This window comes from Thamnophis elegans, chromosome 16 (assembly GCF_009769535.1).
Source record: "Thamnophis elegans isolate rThaEle1 chromosome 16, rThaEle1.pri, whole genome shotgun sequence".
NCBI lineage: Eukaryota > Metazoa > Chordata > Lepidosauria > Squamata > Colubridae > Thamnophis > Thamnophis elegans.
In genome coordinates this window covers 13,843,591-13,865,161 of record NC_045556.1, presented here as the reverse complement: position 1 = coordinate 13,865,161, position 21,571 = coordinate 13,843,591, and the positions used below count along the sequence as shown (strand labels likewise).

The following is a 21,571-nucleotide window of genomic DNA, read 5'->3' as shown; positions in this document are numbered from 1 at the left end:
TTAACAAGGTAAACCCATGCAACTTTCTATGCTATGTGTATAATGCTTACCGCCAGGTAAATGCTTCTTCCCAAGTCAATTTAATTCTCTATTACAAGTGAGTCAAATCTGAGGCCTTAGGCTCTTGAAACCCTTCGGAAGAGGTACAAGAGATATGTAAATGGTTTTATTATTTTTGTTTGACCAAAGGGGGAAAAATGATACATATGTGACTAGAGAGTAATCATGATTACTACATCACTTATTATTACATTTGTAAAAAAAACAAAAAAAAAAAAAAACTAAGGTGGTGCAATGGTTAGAATGCAATATTGCAGGCTAACTCTGCCCACTGCCAGCAGTTTGATCTTGAATGGCTGAAGGTTGACTCAGTCTTCCATCCTTCCCAGGTTGGTAATATGAGGACCCAGATTGTTGGGAGCAATATGCTGACTCTGTAAACCACTTAGAGAGGGCTGTAAAATACTGTGAAGCGGTATATAAGTCTAAGCGCTATTGCTATTGCTAAAAGTCCTGGAAACATCCCTAAAAAGGATGTGTTCCCTATTGTGATTTGCTTTACCAAACAAATAACCTGACAGGTATTTCCTTTGTGCTTTAGATGTTGGCATTCATGTCATCCATGACAATATTACAGAGGACTCTCTCGAAGGGTTGGGCAGTGGCTTCACCGTCCAGACATTTACTCAGACAGATATTGAGCTGGAGCTTCCACGCAACACTACCGAAGAAGAAGCCCGAGGAAGCATTGCAACCTTGGAACCCATCGACTTTACTACCGCCACCTTAGAGGTGGATGAAGCCATCACAGAAACTCCAGATCTCTTTCCAACAGGTTTCACGGGTGAAACAGAGAACAGGACTGAGATTGGGATCTGGGAGGACTTAGAAAACGGTACTATCTCAACCCTGGATACTCTCTTCCCCACCGATATCCCAGAAACAACATCGGAGGAATATAGTTCATGGTCTACTGCGACAACTGAATCTGAGTCAGCCTCACCATTTACAGTAGAAGAGCAAATCGTGCCAGGGACAGCGGCTTCTCCTGTTGATCAAGTCCCTCAGAAACCCACTTCTCCCACAGGTACGCAACCAAGGCTATCCTCTGTTTTTCAATGAATATTTCCCCTTTGTGTTTGTATTTATTAGTTTGTCAAACATGTACAAGATAGCAGGTATAAGAATAAACATGGACATGAACAAGGGAAATGAGTACAAATAAATGGAGACAGTAGGACAGGGACGGTAGACACCAGTGGTGGGTTTCAAAAATTGTTCGAACCTACTCTGTGGGTGTGGCCTCCTTTGTGGGAGTGGCTTGCCACCCATGTGACCGGATGGGAGTGGCTTGCCGCCCATGTGACCGGATATGAAATTATGAATTAGTACTTAGGTCGGTCCAAGTAGCTATTCAGAAACTCTGGCATTGAAGCATGCAGGTCTTAAAGCTGTCAAGTTACAAGATCCTTGCACTCCTAACCCTTTAGGGAAAAAAACTAGGGGTCTTCAAACCTGACAGCTTTAAGACTTGTGAACTCCCAGAATTCCTCCTCCAGTCATGATGGCTCAGAAACTCTGGCATTGAAGCATGCAATATATAAAAAAAATACCCCCAAACCAATGGACTTCTAGGATTACAACACTGATACAGAATACAGTACTGATTCTGAATTTCACTTGGAAGAAACGGTTTGTCTAGATAGGTTGCCTTTTTATGGCTCAGCCTTTAAGTGGCATATTTTAATTAGACTGCCCCAGTGAGGCTATATATTATTATCATGAACTTTAGTGCATAGAACAGTGGTGGGTTTCAAAAATTGTTTGAACCTACTCTGTGGGTGTGGCCTCCTTTGTGGGAGTGGCTTGCTGCCCATGTGACCAGATATGAAGATGCTGGCGACACTTGTCAGAACCACCTTAAATTACCTCACACACAGCACTGGCACGCATCAGAATATGATGTAAACTTGTTTTTTAAAAGGCATCTTTGGTTTGCGTTAAAACAACTTCAACACACGCAATGTTCTGATTGCACCACAAACGCAGTAGTCATCCTTACCTTTCACAGAGGCACTGAGTTTTATAAATAGGAGCATGATAATGTAGAATAATCATATCCAAGGATGAGTGGTGGGTTTCAAAAAATTTTGAAACCTCTTCTGTAGGTGTGGCCTGCTTTCCGGGTCCACTGGTGGAACCTCTTCTAACTGGTTCAGTAGATTTGACGAACCGGTTCTACCGAATAAGTGCGAACTGGTAGGAACCCACCTCTGGTAGGCACGCTGGTGCACTTACGCACGCCCCCTTTACGGACCTCTTAGGAATTGGGTGAGGTCCACAGTAGAGAGTTTAAGGTTGAAGCTGTGAAGGTTTGAGGTTGTAAGCATGGAGTCAGGTAGAGCATTCCAGGCATTGACCACTCTGTTGCTGAAGTTGTATTTTCTGCAATCAAGTTTGGAACGGTTTACCTTGGGTTTGTATGTATTGTTTGCCCGTGTATTATTGCACTTGAAGCTGAAGAAGTTGTTGACAGATAAGACGTTGTAACAGACGATTTTGTGTACTATGCTTAGATCGAAACACAGGCAATGCAGTTCCAGATTGTCCTACCTATATGCTAAGGTGAAGCATCAAGCTGATTAATGGACAAAAATAATAGAGAATTCAAAAACAATAAGCAAAAGCACTGAAGTGATTAGTAGCATATTATTATTATGCTGCATGGCTTGGAATCAGGTTATCAGAAGGACATTTTTTTCCCCAATCACATCTACCTAACCCTTCAGAGCAGGGAGACAGGGAATGTGCAAGTCCCCTCTTCAAATGAGGTACATCTGTTGGGAGTGGGACCCAGAAGAAGGGTCTTCTCCATTATGCCAATGGAAATTAGATTGGGCCTCATTTTGACACACTTTTGCAAAGTCCAGAAGATGTGGTTTGGTCAACAGGCCTAGGAAACCCAGAGTGGGATAGAGTCCAACAAGGGGATTGTCTGATTTATTGTTTCCACCAGGGAGGTGGAATGGAGTTATTGTTTTTATTGTTTCTTGGATTTTATTGTATACTAGCTGATAACCCGGCGCTGCCCAGGTATTTATTTATCCCGACCCTCCTTCCATGAACATCGCCACAATTTCTAATGTTGGATTTTCCTTCTTACCAGAGGGAGTCCATTTGTGGAATACTGTGAAGCCATTACCATGGCAACTCCACAGTACTGGTTTGGTTGGTTTGGTTTGGTTTATTAGATTTATATGCCGCCCTTCTCCCAAGGACTCAGGGCGGCGTACAACATTAAAAAAACACATAATACAAAAGTTTTTAAAAAATTAAATAGAACATCCCAAACAAACCCAATTAGAATTGACAATAACATTTTTTTTTAAATTCGAATTAAAATTAACAATGATCAATAATTTATTTTGTTTTGTTCAGGCCAGGCTGGCTTGCTGGAAAACCCAACTTTTTAGGGCGCGTCGGAAGGACCGGAGGTCGGGGATTATACGAAGCTCCGGGGGCAGCTCATTCCAGGTGCTCCCACAGAGAAGGCTCTCCCCTGGGGGTCGCTAGCCGACACTGTCTGGCCGACGGCACCCTGAGGAGGCCAACTCTGTGGGATCACACTGGACGGTGGGAGGCTACTGGTGGCAGTAGGTGGTCTCGCAGGTACCCTGGGCCTAAGCCATGGAGCGCTTCATAATTAGTACCATGAATCGCACCCGGAAGACAACCGGCAACCAGTGCAGGCTGCCTAAAAGGGGCACAACATGGGAGCACCTAGGTGCCTCCATGATAATCCGCGCAGTTGAAGCCTCCGGGTGCTCTTCAAGGGCAGCCCCATGTAGAGAGTATTACAGTAGTCCAGGTGAGAAAGGAGGAGGGCATGAGTGACTGTGCACAGAGCATCCCGATCCAGGAAGGGGCACAACTGACGTACCAGGCAAACCTGGTAAAAGGCCCCCCTGGTCACGGCCATCAGGTGTTCTTCTAAACTAAGCCGCATATCCAGGAGGACGCCCAGATTGCAGGCCCTCCACTGTACAGTAGAACCCATGTTAAGGCAGTATGGTAGAAGCCATTTTAAGGCACAATAGGCTATATCTTAACAGAACACACACACACACACAAACACATATATGGATTTTTCTTTTTTGGAGTCACTGAGAGTGAGTGGGCAGCTATATAAATTCTGTTCAATAACCAAACAAATATCACTCAAAAGCATGGCCAGAGAGAAAGGTTTGGGGTGTTTGCTTATAGATTCAGAGTGGGAGTGAAGTCCGTGAGAATGCAGAATTCCAAGTGTGGCCTTACCAAGGCATTATAAAGTGGTATTAACACTTCACGTGATCTTGATTCTATCCCTCTGTTTATGCAGCCTAGAACTGTGTTGGCTTTTTTGGCAGCTGCTGCACACTCCCAAACACACCTTTTAAACAAACCTTTTTCTGAGTGTTTGGTCCACACAGAGACGCTACCCTCCTTGCTTGGGTCATACGAATCAGATGCCAAGAACTGTACAGAATACAGGAATACCTTCCAGCAAAATATTTTACCTTGTTTCCTTAATTACCACCCGTGTGTCCTATTTCTTTTTCAACCTACTTCCTCCTGGTGTTCTGCTGATTTCTCTGCAGGTGTTGTTTTTCATTACCGGCCATCCACCAACAGATATTCCCTGAATTTTGTTGAAGCTCAGCAAGCTTGCCTAAACAATCACGCTGTTATTGCTACTCCAGAACAACTACAGGCTGCCTATGAAGATGGGTACGAGCAGTGTGATGCTGGCTGGCTGAACGACCAGACAGTCAGGTAAGGCTCTGGGCTGATGGCGAAGGAAGGAAAGTACCCTAAAGAGGGATTTTCCTGTCTACTTTAATCAGCTTCTGGGGATTCCCATTAAACAGGATTACCGCTAATTTCTATAGATTCTGGATGCCAAGGAAAAAATCCCCATATTATCTACCTAGTTCCAAGAATAGAGATGCAGGAATATATAGGATTCTGTCCCAAAGATGCTTTTACAAGAGGCAACTGGACTTTCTTGTTTTTCTTTGAAGACGTTTTGCTTCTCATCCCAGAAGCTTCTTCTGAGCCGAAGAAGCTTCTTGGATGAGAAGCAAAACGGATATCTACGAGACCTTCTTCTGCCGCATACCTCCCTAAGACCGATAAGATCGCACAGGGTGGGCCTTCTCCGGGTGCCATCAGCTGGACAATGCCGGCTGGCGATGCCTCGGAATAGGGCCTTCTCTGTTGCCGCTCCGGCCCTATGGAGTGAGCTACCCCCAGAGATCCGGACCCTACCCACTCTCATGGCCTTCCGTAAAGCTATCAAAACCTGGCTTTTCCGGCAGGCCTGGGGCTGTTGACCTCTTGATTGAGGTCCAGCCCCGCTTAGACTAGGTGCATGTTGTGTTTCTTTTAATTTGTTGTGTCTTATTTGTTTTAATCCTTTTTAATCCTTCTTATTTCTGTAAACCGCCCGGAGTCCTCCGGGATTGGGCGGCCTATAAATTCAATAAATGGAAATGGAATGGAAAAGCAAGAAAGTCCAGTTGCCTCTTGTAAAAGCACCTTTGAGATAACCATGACCTGGATGACTGAGAATCTCCATAGATGTATGGATATAACTCTCCGCATTCGTCCTTCCAAAGAGTCCACTTGGCTAACTTTCAACACACATTACCTGGTGCTACATTAATCCATTTTTGTTAGGTCCTGATGATGGCTTGGATTTAAGCTAAATTGGTTGAGCTTGCAGAAACAGGCCCGCTGTCCAAAAGACTAAACAGCATTTAAATGATATGGTGTTATATATAAGCAACCAAAAAGGGTGACTCAGTGGCTAAGAAGCTGAGCTTATTGATCAGAAAGGTCAGCCACGGGTGGGGTGAACCCATCCCTGAATAAAGGAGAATATTTGTAGCTCAGGGTTGAAATGAGGGTTTCTTGGTGTTAATGCCTCATCTTCAAGAAAACAACCAAGCTCAGAGAGCACCAAGGACTCCTCAAAGACATAATACTTCTAAAGTCATACCAGTTTGAAGCACTGGTATGGAACTCTGTCTACCTTAGAGTTATCAACCCTCCCATTTCTTTCTCTCCACAAAAATATTTACACCGAACCTGTCAGCTCACAGGAGAGTTTCAAATTCTTCAAACTGCAGTGAAGAGGCTGCCAATGACGTAGTTTGCAAACCTGAAAGGAAATGCATTGTTCTTGATTTTTCTTGATTACAAAGTACATTTTCTCTCCCGCACAAATTTGGAAGGCTGCTTCTATTTATTTTTTATCCGTTTTGCTAAATGTCTAAGGCTGTTTGATGGCAAGGAGCCTCTAAGTGGTTCACAACTGGTTTAAAGCAGGGGTGAAATTCAGCAGGTACTGACAGGTTCTGGAGAACCGGTAGTGGAAATTATGAGTAGTTCAGAGAACCTGCAAATAACACCTCTGGCTGGCCCCCGAGTGGGGTGGGAATGGAGATTTTGCAGTATCCTTCCCTTGCCACGCCCACCAAGCCACGCCCACGGAACTGTAGTAAAAACAATTGAATTTCACCACTGGTTTAAAGACATATTATAAAACAAAACAGAAATCAGTAATAATGACAACAGCACACATAAAAGAATACAAAACTTAAAACTAAGAAACAATGCAGAATAATAGGGTTGGAAGAATCTATAAACTTGAATCTCAATGCAGGTTCGCAATGATTTTGGAATCATGTGAAGATGTTGTCACATTCGTTGTCATTTTGTTCAACAAAGAGATTGTGAATGTGATAATGTGCCAACTGAGGAACTTGGTTCAAAATTGCCCATTGTGACTTTGCCAGATACCCAGGACAGAAAGCTTTGGGTGGACCAGGAAGTATTTCCAAAGGTTGTCAGCCAACTGCAGCTTTTAATGTTTTATCCATTAAGTACATGATGAAGTGATCATAAAATTCATTGAGTTAATGAAATATACATTTATAAAATCGTTTCAGCCTCATTTACTTTGGGAATGTAGCTCCAAACACATTCCCCAAAAGCTACAGTAAGTATAATCCTTACACTGAAAACAATTACATGATCCTAGCCCACCTAAAGGGACGTGGTGGCTCAGTGGCTAAGATGCTGAGCTTGTCAATCAGAAAGGTCAGCAGTTCAGCGGTTCGAATCCCTGGCGCCCCATAACAGAGTGAGCTCCAGTTACTTGTCCCAGCTTCTGCCAACCTAGCAGTTCGAAAGCACGTAGAAAATGCAAGTAGAAAAATAGGAACCACCTTTGGTGGGAAGGCAAACAGCGTTCCGTGCACCTTCGGCATTTAGTCATGCCGGCCAAATGACCAGGGAGACATCTTCAGATAGCGCTGGCTCTTCAGCTTTGAAATGGAGATGAGCACCGCCCCCTAGAGTTGAGAATGACTAGCATATGTACAAGGGGAACCTTTACCTTTTAGCCCACCCAAAGCAGTTCTCAACTATTAGTGAAAAATTCCGCAACCTTTGATGAGATTCATCCCTGTTGGCCAGGTATCCCATTGTCATTCCACGCAGCAAATGTTCAGGAGACAAAGAGAACTCCCCTGGAGTGAGGTCGTATGGTATGCGCCCAGCATCAGAAAAGTTTGATGTCTACTGTTATATTGAAAGACTGAAAGGTATGTTTACACTTATGGGACCTTCTGCAGAAGTGCTTTATTGACATCTAATGTAATCATGGAAATAGGGCTGGACAACGTTTTAGTTTCAATCTCCAAAGATGAAGGAAGGCAGAAGCAGTCTACAACATCTTAAAGGGTTGTTGAAGGCTGAAGTGCTCTGTGGGTGTGACACAAAGACTTTTGGGGGCAGCAGAAATATGACCTGAAGAAAGGCTCATGAAGTGGGTTTCATAGCAGAGAGGATATTTATCTTCAGGAAAAGCACTGTAGAGATAGACACAGCCTAGACCCATGATGGGAATCCTATGGCACATGTGCCACAGGAGCATGAGCCAATGCCCCAGCTCAGGTCCATCATGCATATGAGTGTACCTCCCACCAGCCAGCTGGTTTTTGGATCTCTGCCATGCATGCATGGGGGTGGGGCACATGCGGGGGTGTCATGCATACATGCATGGGGGAGTGGGCACAGTGGGGTTATGCAGGCATTGCATTATGTACACGGGCTTTCAGCACGCAATGACAAAAAGGTTAGTCATCACTGGCCTAGACCCTAGAGTCCACTAGGAAAAAACTCCAAGCCTGGAAGAAAGGCAGAAGTAAGTGACTTCAGCTTAGCAATCACTCTTAGACCCATGTTTCTAAACCTTGGCAACTTTAAGACATAGGGACTTCAACTCCCAGAATTCTATGAGTTGAAATTCACATACATTAAAAGTTGGTAAAGTTGAGAAACACGACGATAAAGAGCAAGCAAAAGGTGAAGTCAAGAGGACCTATTGTTATCAGTAGGTCAAGAAGTGTTGATGAATCAACGCATTGGATTTGGACCTCCCACAGCACCAAAGGGCATCCATTTACGGGATTTGTCAGCTGCTTGGAGGTGTTATGGATAGGTGCTAGATCTATGCTCTATAGAATATGGGGAAACTTGAATCCCAAGTACTGTGTAGCTCTAATGAAAGTGCATCTCACCGCCTTTCATTCATTATGTGTAGGTGAGGTCTTCTTTGCAACTCAGACAGCACAATTCACCTTCTTGGAAGCCCAAAGATACTGTGAGAGTCAAAATGCGACCATGGCTTCCACTGGACAACTCTACGCTGCCTGGAGACTAGGCCAAGATAACTGTCAGGCAAGCTGGTTGGCTGATGGAAGCCTCCGATATCCCATTGTTCATCCCCGCCCTACCTGTGGTGGAGACAAGCCCGGTGTGAGAACGATTTACTTGTACTCCAATCAGACAGGATTCCCTGACCCACAATCGAAGCATCACGTCTTTTGCTTCAGAGGTAAGGAACCTGCTCATCTCTCTAGAACTAGGGAAACAACCTTTTCCATCCGGAATTCAACCTTCAATCCTTTATATCAGGGGTCTCCAAACCTGGCAATTTTGAGACTTGTAGATTTCAACTTCCAGAATTCCCCAGCCATCATGGCATTTGGAAACCCCTGCTTTATATCAAGGGGTGGGATTGAAAAATGTTAACAACCTGTTCTTTACCCATTTGCTGGGTGGGCATGGCCATGGTGGGTGTGGCCTACTCAGCCTCCCGCACCATGGTGGGGGGGGGCGTTCACCCTCCCTAGGCTCTGGAGGCTTTCCCTGAGCAGCCAGGAGGGGAAAATACAGGCTCCCCTGGGCTCCGGAGGCTCTCCAGAGGTTGAAAATGGGCCCATTTCCAGACTTCCAGGAGGCCCATTTTTTGCCTTCCCAGAGCCTCCACGTGGGCCCTGAACTTACTTGGCATGAAGAATGGGCCGCATGGAGACTCCTGGAAGGAGACTGGCAGAGTGGGCGAGGCCAGCCGGTCCTTACAACAACCGGTTTACCGAACCGAACCAGTGTGAACCGGCTGACTCCCACCCCTGTTTATATCATAAGACATAGAATCATATGGTTGGAAGGGACCTTGGAGGTCTTCTAATCCAATCCCTTGCTCGAGCAGGGGACTACACCAGGGTCTCCAAACTTGGCAACTCTAAGACTCCCAGACCCAAATGCCAAGAATTCTCCAGTCAGCCAGAATTGATTACAGTTACTCCTTGACTTACAACAGTTTGTTTAGTGATTGTTCGAAGTTACAACACCATCATGAACAGTGGTGGGTTTCAAAAAATTGTAGAACCTCTTCTGTAGGTGTGGCCTGCTTTGTGGGAGTGGCTTGCCAGCCGTGTGACAAGGTGGGAGTGGCTTGCCGGCCCTTGTGACCGGGTGGGAGTGACTTGCCGGCCATGTGACTGGGTGGGCATGGCCAACTTGTAAAATGTGGTGAAACTCACTTAACAACGCTCTTGCTTAGCAACCAAAATGTTGGCTCAGAAACGCTGGCATTTGAAGTCCGCAAGTCTTAAAGCTGTCAAGTTACAAGACTCTTGCACCCGTAACTCTTTAGACAAAAAAACCCCAGGGGTGTTCAAACTTGACAGCTTTAAGACTTGTGGACTTCAACTCCCAGAATTCCTCCTCTCGCTCTTCATCTTGATGATGTGCGGGCGGGTGGGGGGAGGGAGGGAGCTGGAACCGTTTCTAAATGGCATTGTAGATTTGTGGAACCTCTTCTATAGAAGAGGTTAGAATTGGCAGAAACCCACTCCTGATCATGAAGATTTCATTATACATCTGCCTCGAATTTCCCTATTTGGATATTCTGAACAATGATTTCTGTCTTTCAGCAACACCATCTTTGTATGGGGAACAAGAAGAAGACTTAATTACCGCCCAGACAGTCCCTGGTGTAGAAGAAGTTCCTTCTGGGGAAGAAACGTTTACCACTGATTCTGACAATCAAACTGAGTGGGGAACAGATATATTTCCAACTGATACATCACTGTTATCTGGTAAATAAGTTCCATTGGTTCAACTTCAGAATAAACTGTTGCAGCTGCAAATTTTCCCAGAGTCTAGGAAACAGTGGATATATATTTAACAATAAGAGCATAGTAAATCATCTTAATATTTGTATATTTAAAGTGATTGGTAGCTCAACTCTAATAGACTCGAAATGAATTCCCATTTAACAGGCTTCAAATGTAATGTATGAAATCTAAATCCAGACTAATTCTCCCCACTCCCCCCAAATGCACAGAGTCCAGATAATCTCAAAATGTGGTTTTTGTCTATATGTAAAAAAAATATTTGCATTATTTGCACATATCCACTGCCTTTGTCATGTACTTTATTCACTTGTAACTACATGGTACAAATGACACACATTTATACTAGGGGTCTCTAGATTGAGAGTTTAGTGTGTGATGTCAACCCAGGATATTTTTGATGCCAGTTTTATATTTAAATTAAATGGCAAACCACTTTAGGAAAAGCCTTCTCAAGAAAACTACAGGGTTTTATCTAGGCAGCTTCTGTGTTGTGGCCTGCCAGTGGCCAGCGGTACTGGTGGGAGAGTCAGACTGTGAGGAGGTTGGGGAGGAATATGGACCAGTCCTGGAGTCTGGGGAAAGCTCTGATGAGGGCTCTGCATCAGAGGCAGAGATGGGGCCAGGGCCATCCAACAGTTAACAGCTGCCTTCGGAGTCGGAGTTCAGTGGGGCAGAACAGCTGGAGGCTGTTCCCGACGTGTGCATGCACAGAGCTGCCAGGAGAAGGGAACAGTTAAGGAACAAGGGCCAATTTGGGAGTAAAGCCACAGGTGGACAGTGAATGGCTTCTCCCATAGGGAATAAAGGGGAGCAAAAGGGGAGGAGAGTTTGCAAACGACAATTAGTTCGCTTAATTAGCGTGAAGATTTGTTCATGACTCTCAGAGACTCCTTGCCAAGTATTTTCTTGTACAGCATTGTGTTTGGAAGATATTGGCTGGCACTCTCGTTATCTCCTGATAAGGTCTGTGGTTGTAAATACACCTTGAAAGACTGTTTGCTGGGATTTTGCTGGATGTGAATGAGAGGAATTCACATTAGTTTAATAAAAAGGGGTTTTGTTGGGACAAGGAGTCTGCTTCATGGTTTTGTGAAGCCTAAGTCAGAACACTCTGAGAATTACATAGAATTGAACAAAATATCTTCATTATAATCCATTGATGTCTGCAGCTTTCTGAAACTGGTCAGATTCTTTGCCTAAAAAAATCTCTATGCCATGTTGATGTAAATTCGCAAAACAAACCAAAAAACTGCAGGACTGTTAAAGGAAAAAATACAGCGATATGGCCTCTTTTCAGTTTATCAGATCAATAACGAAAATCCCCCAGATGTTGACATAGACTTTAGCAGAGAAAGAAAAGCTATATCTGCATCAAGTAATGGGCATTAACACTACTGCCAAAAAATTAAGCTCTTGGAAATCTATTTGACAAAAATAATAAGAACTTGGTTTAAAATACTTATTTACAGAGATGGAGAAATAATACAGCAGATGTTTCCCGATGGGAAAAATTAAACCTTTTCCGCTTAGGAAAAATTGCCGCTATCAAAATGAATATTTTACCAAGACTTAACTTACTATTCTGTATGATTCCCGTACATACTGAAAAGATTTTAAGCAACTGGCATCAATGAGTAATGAATTGCAAATGCTCCAATAAAAGATCAAGGATTAAATTCAAGATGTTACAGGATTCAAAGGGGTGAGACAGATTAAAGAGAGTGAGGACGGCATTCGTAGATATTTCTAATCTGATGCAAATAGAAACAAACTGGAGAATACATTATGCAGTAATAAGTAATATATTAAATGTCTGGGATAAAACAAAAAAATAATAAGTCCTGATTGTTCCCCTGTTGTTTTGTAATTAACTGTTTACTTTTATGACGAGCAAAACACTGAAATTCATTCAGTGGAGAGAGAACAATGTGTTTAGATTGCAATATTTGATTACTAACAAGACAAAGATAAAATCTTTTGAGACTCTTCACAATGGTCTAGTACACTTCACCGAGTTTATCTTCATAAAAATGGAGTACAAAAATAACTGCGAAAATAACTGCAGAAACAACATGAATTTAAACATTTTATAATGTATCACTCAGAATATCTGTGTGGCCTTATTTATAACCTGATAAAGTCTGATTCGGAAACAAGTTGAAGGTGATACCATAGAATTAAAATGATGCAGAACTTATAGATGTAGTAACAGATGTGCGACAATGAAAACTTCAGTGGAAGAATGTGAAATTTACTCTGAATATTACATTTAGAGAAAAACTATAAATTTCACTCTTGGTATATTATTCCAGTTTTGATTACCAAAATGGACAAACCTTTTTTCTTAAGGTGGGTATCCTTGCTCTGTAGCCTTGTATTCAGTGGTGGGATTCAAATTTTTTTACTACCGGTTCTGTGGGTGTGGCGTGGCTTGGTGGGCATGGCTTGAGGATGTGGCTTGGTGGATGTGGCAAGGGAAGCTTGCAAAATCTCTATTCCATCCCCAGTCCTGGGGGAAAGATACTGTAAAATCTCCCTTCCCTTCCCACCCCACCCCACTAACCTGCTTTCCAGCTCCGTTCTCCTGTGCAGGGCAATAGAAGAATACCCCACCAATCTGCTGGGACTCGGGAGGCAGCAAATAGTTGGGGGTGGAGCCAGCCAGAGTGGTATGCCAGTTCACCGGTTCTCTGAACGGCTCAAAATTTCCGCTACCAGTTTGCCAGAATCGGTCTGAAAACTGAACTGGCTGAACTGGCTGAAAACTACCTCTGCTTATATCCATATGCTAATATATATTTCATGCATTGCAGAATAATGTTGCTTTTTTAAGAAAGAGCCTTGAACGTAGCCTAATGTTGATGTTCCTTTTTGTATTGCTTGAGTGTTCACTCTTGCATCTGTGCTCTCTCTTTCTCTTTCATGCAAGTGAGTCCACCAGCTGCGAGTCAATCAACCATTCTTCCCACTGATGCCATACCTGATGAAACAAGTTCAGAAGCTCCAATCACAGAGACATCTGCTTCTGGTTGGACTTCTGGAGCCCCAGAGATAACCGGAACAGTCGAACCTAGTGAAACGTCTTCAGGATTTGGAGACTTCCCCTCTGGAGTCCCTGAAATAAGTGGGTTGCCTTCTGGAGAAAGTGGGCTACCCTCAGGAGACCAAAGTGGCCTATCTTCTGGGGTTATTGAAGTCAGCACCTTACCTTCTGGAGAAGAAGAAGTGATTAGTTCAGGAATCCAAGAACCTGGGCTCCAGGAAGGCAAAGGGATCCCAGAATTTAGTGGGTCGCCTTCTGGATTTAGTGGAGACCATTCTGGTATTGATCCCAGTGGCTCACCCTCTGGAGAGTATGATTATAGTGGTCTCACATCTGCATTTCCTACTGTGTCCCTGGTGAATGCCACTTTGACGGAAGTTGTGACCACAGCAACAGAAAGGGAAATGGAAGGGAAAGGGACAATTGGGGTTAGTGGAGATGGAGATGTATCAGGCTTCCCCTCTGTTGACTGGGATGTTAGTGGCACAACCAGTGGATTGCCCTCTGGAGCTGATGCCTATGGGACCACTGACCTCAGTGGGTTTTCTTCAGGAACTGATATCAGTGGGGAACCATCCAGCACACCTGATATCGGTGAATTACCATCAGGACTTGACTTCAATGGAACATCTATTGGGACACCTGATCTAAGTGGCGATGTCGAATTAAGTGGCCAGCCTTCAGGTATTGATGGGAGTGGTGAGCCTTCAGGTGTTACCTTCATTGATACTAAATTATTTGAAGTGACAACTCCTTCGTCTAAAGAAGAAGAAGGGAAAGGATTTGTAGAAATAAGTGGATTACCTTCAGGAGAGGAAGATCTATCAGGCACTACACCAGGAATTTTAGATGTCAGTGGTCAGCCTTCTTCTGGACAAGTGGACTTCAGTGGGTGGGCTTCAGGAGTTACTGAAGTCAGTGGACTTCCTAGTGGACTAACAGACATTAGTGGAGAAAGCTCTGGCATTGAACTTGTCAGTGGCATTTCATCTGGAACATATGATTATAGTGGTCTCACATCAGGGTTTCCTACAGTTTCCCTTGTGGATACAACTTTGGTGGAAGTCGTAACACAGCCCTCTGTTGCACAAGAATTAGGAGAAGGGACATCCAGGATATTAGAAATAAGTGGGCTTCCTTCAGGACAGGAGGAAACATCTGGAGCATTGTATGATGTGACAACATCTAGTGGAGTATCATCTGAGAAAGTTGACTTCAGCGGGACTTCCTCTGGCATTCCATATTTTGGTAGAGAAATTGATGATCTCACTGATGTAAGTGGAGCATCTTCAACCACAGCCAGTGCTAGTGGTGATGTCTCTGGAATCCCAGAAATTATCTTAATAACTGATTCCATAGAAACAGTGACAAGACCAACAGTTCAACAGCAACTGATTGGACAAACAGAGTCTTTCCATTTTCATGAACCCAGTGTGGAAGCCTCCGCATCTGGGCCAGAAGTTTCTACCTATCCTGAAAGTACCATATCACCCCCAGAATATCATGAAATCAGTAGCAAGGCATCCACATTTCATGAAACTAGTGTAGAAACCCCTTTGTTTAATGAAACAAGGGATGAAACATCAGTCTCATCAAAAAGCCACCTAGAAACTTCAACCCATTATGAACCAGGTGGAGAAACATCTTCATTATCTGAAAGCTACTCAGAAACATCTGGGGCACCATTCATCAGTGGCTTACCCTCTGGGACTTATGATGAAAGGACTCAGTTTAATGGAGACAGTTCAGGTCTAGCACCTGAGGCAGTGTCAGACACATCAGAGAAAGTCTTTTTGACAGATGTCCTACTTAGTACTAGCAGTCCAGGTGTTGAACTAACTCAACATTCAAGGCTTCTAACAGAGACTCAGGCTGAGACAGAGACCAGTACATATCCAACTGCAGAGTTGGAAACAATAGATGCTGCTGCTCCAGTGATTCCACTACCATCACCAACTGCTACTCCTCTCCTTCCTAACATTTCATCGGAGATGACTGATGGGATACATCTTATGACACAAGGTAAATTGGGAAATGCATATATGCAATGGAGCTTCCAATAGGCACTAGGCTAAATTTTCACCCTTGCTGATCTTTCCCTTATTTCTCCCATGACATAGTGACTCTCAAACGTAGACTCTCAGGAAGGGTAATCTAACTGGTTGATTAACTAAAGATTGTGAACATTCGTTTGCACAGTTTTGTCCCTCCCTCCTATGTATGTTGTGGCTCAGTGGCTAAGACACTGAGCTTGTCGAACAGAAAGGTTGGCAGTTCAGCAGTTTGAATCCCTAGCACTGTGTAACGGAGTGAGCTGCCATTACTTGTCCCAGCTTCTGCCAACATAGCAGTTCAAAAGCATGTAAAAATGCAAGTAGAAAAATAGGGACCACCTTTGGTGTGAAGGTAACAGCGTTCCGTGCGTCTTCGGCATTTAGTCATGCCGGCCACATGACCACGGAGATGTCTTCAGACAGCGCTGGCTCTTCGGCTTCGGAACAGAGATGAGCACCTCCCCCTAAGAGTCAGAAACGACTAGCACATACTGTATGTGCAAGGGGAATCTTTACCTTTCCTTTTGCCTATTGCTTAATAATTTTTTAAGCACATTTTGATCCATTTTTAACAGACAACATCAGGCAACTGCATTAACATAAATTCAAGGTACCAAAGGGAGAGAGGAGGAAAAATAGATAAAATATGAAAAAGATTTACTACAATGAGAATAAACAGGTACTGCCATGTATATATGAAGTATTCCAATGGATTATAAACCATTGAGATAAACCATAAAATCCATCCAGATTTGATGAAATTGTGCTTCCTGCCTCTGATATCTCATTTATTTAACTTTGTGGGGGGGGTTTCTAATTTAGTCATTGAAGAGGCCTCATTAATTCAGAATCCAATTGCTACATTCTCTAAAGTTTTTCAATGTTGCACAATTATCATTTGGGCTGCTAAAATTAAGTATATAATAAGATCTTTATTTTAAGCTTATGGTTCGTCCAGTAAATTAATGCAGTAATCCTAGCCTAGGCAGCATTCAATTCTTCAATTAGTAATAGTAGTTATCTCCACAAAGATTTATGCATTTTGTTTACAGTATTTTACTTAAGGAGCCCTGGTAGCACAGTGGTTAGAATGTGGTATTGCAGGCTAATTCTGCCCCCTGCCAGGAGTTCAGTCCTGACTGGCTCAAGGTTGACTCAGCCTTCCATCCTTCTGAGGTTGATAAAATGAGGATCCAGATTGTTGGGGGTCCATAGGCTGACTCTGTAAAACCGCTTAGAAAGGGCTATAGAGTAGTATGAAGTGGTATGTAAGTCTAAGCACCAGTGTGTAAGGGTGAGGCATGCTAACACTTATTTAAAAATTATCTGTATTTTGATCTCTTCTTATTACCTCACCTCTTTTGCCACAGCTGGGAGATAAAAGAAGTTAGAACATTGTAATGTCAGAGAGACTCATCAATTCTATAAGTTTCCAAATAGGAGGGAGCAAAAATAAATATAGCTGTATATCTGTCCCTTACACCAGCTGATTTGTTTAAAAAAAATGTTTTTACCTATCTATGAAATAAAATGCCCAGTTTGATGAAAACTCAAAGTTCTTTGAACCCTACTACATTGTATACTCAGAAAGGACTTGTATATTGACTAATAAAGGCACATAGTTGTAAAATTACTTCTGTCTCACCAAAACCCATGAACTATTATTTCAGGCATGAAATGCTCCAATCTTCTCTACCAGTTCGGAACTGGGAGCATGGACGCATGTGGAGCTTCTGCGCATGCACAGAGCATCCATGATAACATCTGGGTGGGTGGGCAGAGCCTCCCATCACCACCACTACCAGTTTGCCCAAACTGGGGCGAACCAGCAGAATACCATCTCTGTGTTATTTCCATATTATCTCACATGTGGTGGCTGTAAAAAAGTTCATAGGCATTGAAAGCGTTTTCTGCCCAAACTTTGGACCAAATACAATCCTTAATTTACTTCTACAATCCTTAAAACCCACAGGGGCAATAAGAGTGAGTGAAGTAGAATTCAATGTTGCCTTACTAGGGAAAGGGAGTTTCTTTCAGGATTATGCTAAGATGCCAGTGGTTTTATTTAATCCACGCTGGAACTGAACCCTTATTTGGGGACAAGAAAGTCTCATTAAAAAGGGGGCTTGTCTTTAAATGTAACTTTAAGTTTGATGACCCTCAAGAATAGTTAAAGAAAAAAATATTTTTGATTGCAGCTACCCCTAAGACTTGTGAGGAGAAACTATGTGGAAGTGGGACCTGCCATGAACAAGAAGGAAACATCACCTGTTTATGCCCAACTGGATTTATGGGTGATTACTGTGAGATAGGTGAGTATTGATTTCTTCTTAATCATGATGTGTGTCTGACTCTTGATGATTCTATGGGCAAGGTGTCTACACATCTTCCAAAGAACAGCCACCATTTGTTCTTTGGCGGTCTGGTTTTCTTTTACTGCTAGTTATTCCAAACAGACTATATTTTTTGGGCTATAAGACATACTTCCCCCCCCCCCTAAAAGAGGGTGGAAATTTGGGTGCATCTTATATACCGAATGTAGCCAAAAGTGCAAGGCACGGAGGAGACGATGGTCTGTGGCAATCCCTGCAGCCTGGAACAGCTGACTGGAGGTATTTCGGGAGGCCGATCAAGATAGACATAGCAAATACTGTTTGTTTCCAAACAGCCCTCAACTCTCTCACACACTGACAGGACGCTAGCCAGATGAATATCATGGATGCTGGTAGGCAGAGGCAGATTTTTTTCTTATTTTCCTCTCCAAAAACTAAGGTGCGTCTTATACTCCAGTGTGTCTTATAGTCTGAAAAATACGGTAATTGCTTTTTCCAGTAAAATCCCCCATATGACATGACCAAAATAAGTGAGACACAGTTTTGTGATTTTGCCCTTCCAGAGACATGCCTGGTGTTAGGCACTCCAGTACTTTGCTCTCCAAGGAATATGCAGGAGCTTTCCCCTGCACCACACCTCAAAAGAGTTAATGTTCTTCCTGCCTTGCTTTTTTAAGGTCCAACTTTCACAATCATAGGTAGCTACGGGGACCACAGCAGAACAAACTAACCTATTTTTGGTTGCAGGCTGATGTCCTTGCTTTTCCATATTTCCATATTCGGTTCACGTTCATCATTGCTGTGCAGGCTAGTGCAAGCCAGCATGTTATTTCTGAGCTGCATTCACCGTTATGAGCAATTTGTGATCCTAGGAAAGTGATTTTTTTTCACACATTCTATCTCTTTTGCTGCTTTCTTTCATTACACAATAGCAATGTAGGAAAAGTGACTATTGTAACAGCTTCTGCTGTTTGTTTTTTTCTTTCTTTGATTGCAATTTATTAATGTTGTAACCATGGGGAAGGAAGGGGAAGACATATTAATAAGGATTTAATGGAATTCCAATAATATAATAGTTTTTTTTTATTTAAAACTAGCTGATAACCCAGCTGACGTCCGGGTATTTATTTATAGGGAGAAAATGCCCAGACGAAACATAATTTCTAATGTTGGATTTTCCCCCTTACCAGAGGGAGCCCCCTTGTGGAGTACTGTGAAACCATTACCATGGCAACTCCACTGTGCTGTACAGTAGAAGCCATTTTAAGGCACAACAGGCTGTATCATAACAGAACACACATCCTGAGGGTGTTAGGGGTGTCTTACCCACACAGTATTTGTTTCCAGAGAGTAAGTCATCTGTGTACCAAGTTTGTTTGAAATTCTTCGAGACATCCCAGAGTTATGCTGGAACATGCACCCACACAAACAGTCATATAGATAGATAGATAGATAGATAGATAGATAGATAGATAGATAGATAGATAGATAGATAGATAGATGTGTTGTATTTGTGCTGATAAATAAATAAACAATTTATCAGCACAAATACAACACAAATGTAACAAAAGGCAACATTAAAAATATTGGGTTTCTGTCTGGATGGTCTCTTGTGACGAGCCGATGGACAGAGAATGGAAGCAGTGAGCTTCCTCCCATGTTTGGGCATACCAGGGGGTTGTGATACTAATTACATAGATATAGATAGATATAGATATAGATATTAGAGATAGAGATAGAGATAGAGATGGAGATGGAGATGGAGATGGAGATGGAGATGGAGATGGAGATAGATATAGATATAGATATAGATATAGATATAGATATAGATATATAGATATAGATATAGATATAGATATAGACATAGACATATAGACATATAGACATATAGACATATAGACATATAGACATATAGACATATAGACATATAGACATATAGACATATAGACATAGATATAGATATTCATAGAATATTTCACAGTATGTATTTCCTGTCCATTTTAGGGTTATGTGTTATATAGGACTAATGCTAGAGAAGCACAGTCACATTAGCAAAGTTCAGTGTTTTACCCTCAATCTAATAAAGGGGACCCTAACCATTTCCCCCAGGCAAAATGTTCCTGCTTCTTTTCCAGCTCTACTTTCGTTGTCCTCTCTATTGTGCTTGGTGTGCAGAGCCCAGAGCTCATAACTCATGCCTTACCCATGAGGCTGCCTATTTTGAGTTCAAGTTACCTACCTTTTACTTGCTGATTTCTCCACTGAAATTGTCAATCACGGAACAAAAGCTTCACTCAATTGCAATTGCTTTTAGGTCGCTCAAAAACATCTGTTTACTTACGCACACTGGATTAACGTGATAGTCCTTAACCTTTAATGAAGAAACTTTCATCCTGCAGTGGATAAATTCAAGGTTCTCCTGCTGCTGCTGCCAATTTCTGACTTTTGATATATTTTATTTTATTCTATTTCACTCTCCTTCAGTGACCTTAGAGATGTGGGAAGATTGTATGTTTTGGGCATGGGGCTATAAGCGAATAAAATAAGTCTGTTGTTTTCTTCTTCTTATCTCCCAAGTTTATTGTTAACTACTGAGATGCTAAGTGGCTAAAAACATTAATCATGACAGGTCAGCTTTCCAAAAGCATGTTTGAATTCCAAATATTGATCTGATCTGATCTCAACTCCATTATATCTAGAACTCTTCCGATGAAGAGCTCTGTCAGAAGGAGTAAATAACAGCAGAATTACATCCCCAGAAAGCTGGATCTGCCTTTCTTACTGAACAATTGTGACGCTCTTGCCAATATTAGGAATTTGAAAATGAAGTGGCAAGTTGGAGATCAGGATTAACTTTCATCTCACCTGCTATACTTTCAACTTTCATCTTCGCTCCTCCCCACTCATGTTGTTGTAACATAAGAGGAAAGCAGAATAGTAAATTTTAGGAGAGAATTGGGGAGAAGAAGGCAAAAATGGTGGAATGGGACAACTCACCACAGCAAACTTGCTGTGGGACAACTCGCCGCAGGGCAATTCAATTTAATTATTTAAAACAAATAAAACATTATTTTAATTTTTGTCATTCAGATTTCATTCTGTCCCTTCTTTTGCATCTTTTCCTTAATGATTATATTCCACCATTTCTTTTGATATTAGTGTAAGAGCCAAAGTGGCCAGTGATTAGAATGCAGTACTGCAGGCTACTTCTGCTGACTGCCAGCTGCCAGCAGTTCAGCAGTTTGAGTCTCACCAGCTCACTAGTTTGAGTTGGCCATGGTGTGTTGACTGTGACAAGTTGGCTGTTGTGAATTGGCCATGGTGAGTTGACTGTGACAAGTTGGCTGTTGTGAGTTGGCCATGGTGAGTTGACTGTGACAAGTTGGCTGTTGTGAATTGGCCATGGTGAGTTGACTGTGACAAGTTGGCTGTTGTGAGTTGGCCATGGTGAGTTGACTGTGACAAGTTGGCTGCGGTGAGTTGACCATGGTGAGTTGACTGTGACAAGTTGGCTGTTGTGAGTTGGCCATGGTGAGTTGACTGTGACAAGTTGGCTGTGGTGAGTTGGCCATGGTGAGTTGACTGTGACAAGTTGGCTGCAGCAAA

General features: G+C 42.7%; 1 protein-coding gene across 1 annotated transcript in view; it reads left to right on the top strand.

Moving 5' to 3' along the window:
* The window catches only part of ACAN (aggrecan), a 60,635-nt gene that overhangs the window by 12,690 nt on the left and 26,374 nt on the right, over positions 1-21,571 (top strand). The window contains exons 6-11 of the mRNA XM_032233151.1: positions 602-1,087; positions 4,641-4,815; positions 7,525-7,652; positions 8,654-8,947; positions 10,332-10,496; positions 13,465-15,600. Coding sequence (XP_032089042.1) covers positions 602-1,087; positions 4,641-4,815; positions 7,525-7,652; positions 8,654-8,947; positions 10,332-10,496; positions 13,465-15,600 — 3,384 coding nt within the window. The remainder of the gene's footprint in view (positions 1-601; positions 1,088-4,640; positions 4,816-7,524; positions 7,653-8,653; positions 8,948-10,331; positions 10,497-13,464; positions 15,601-21,571) is intronic.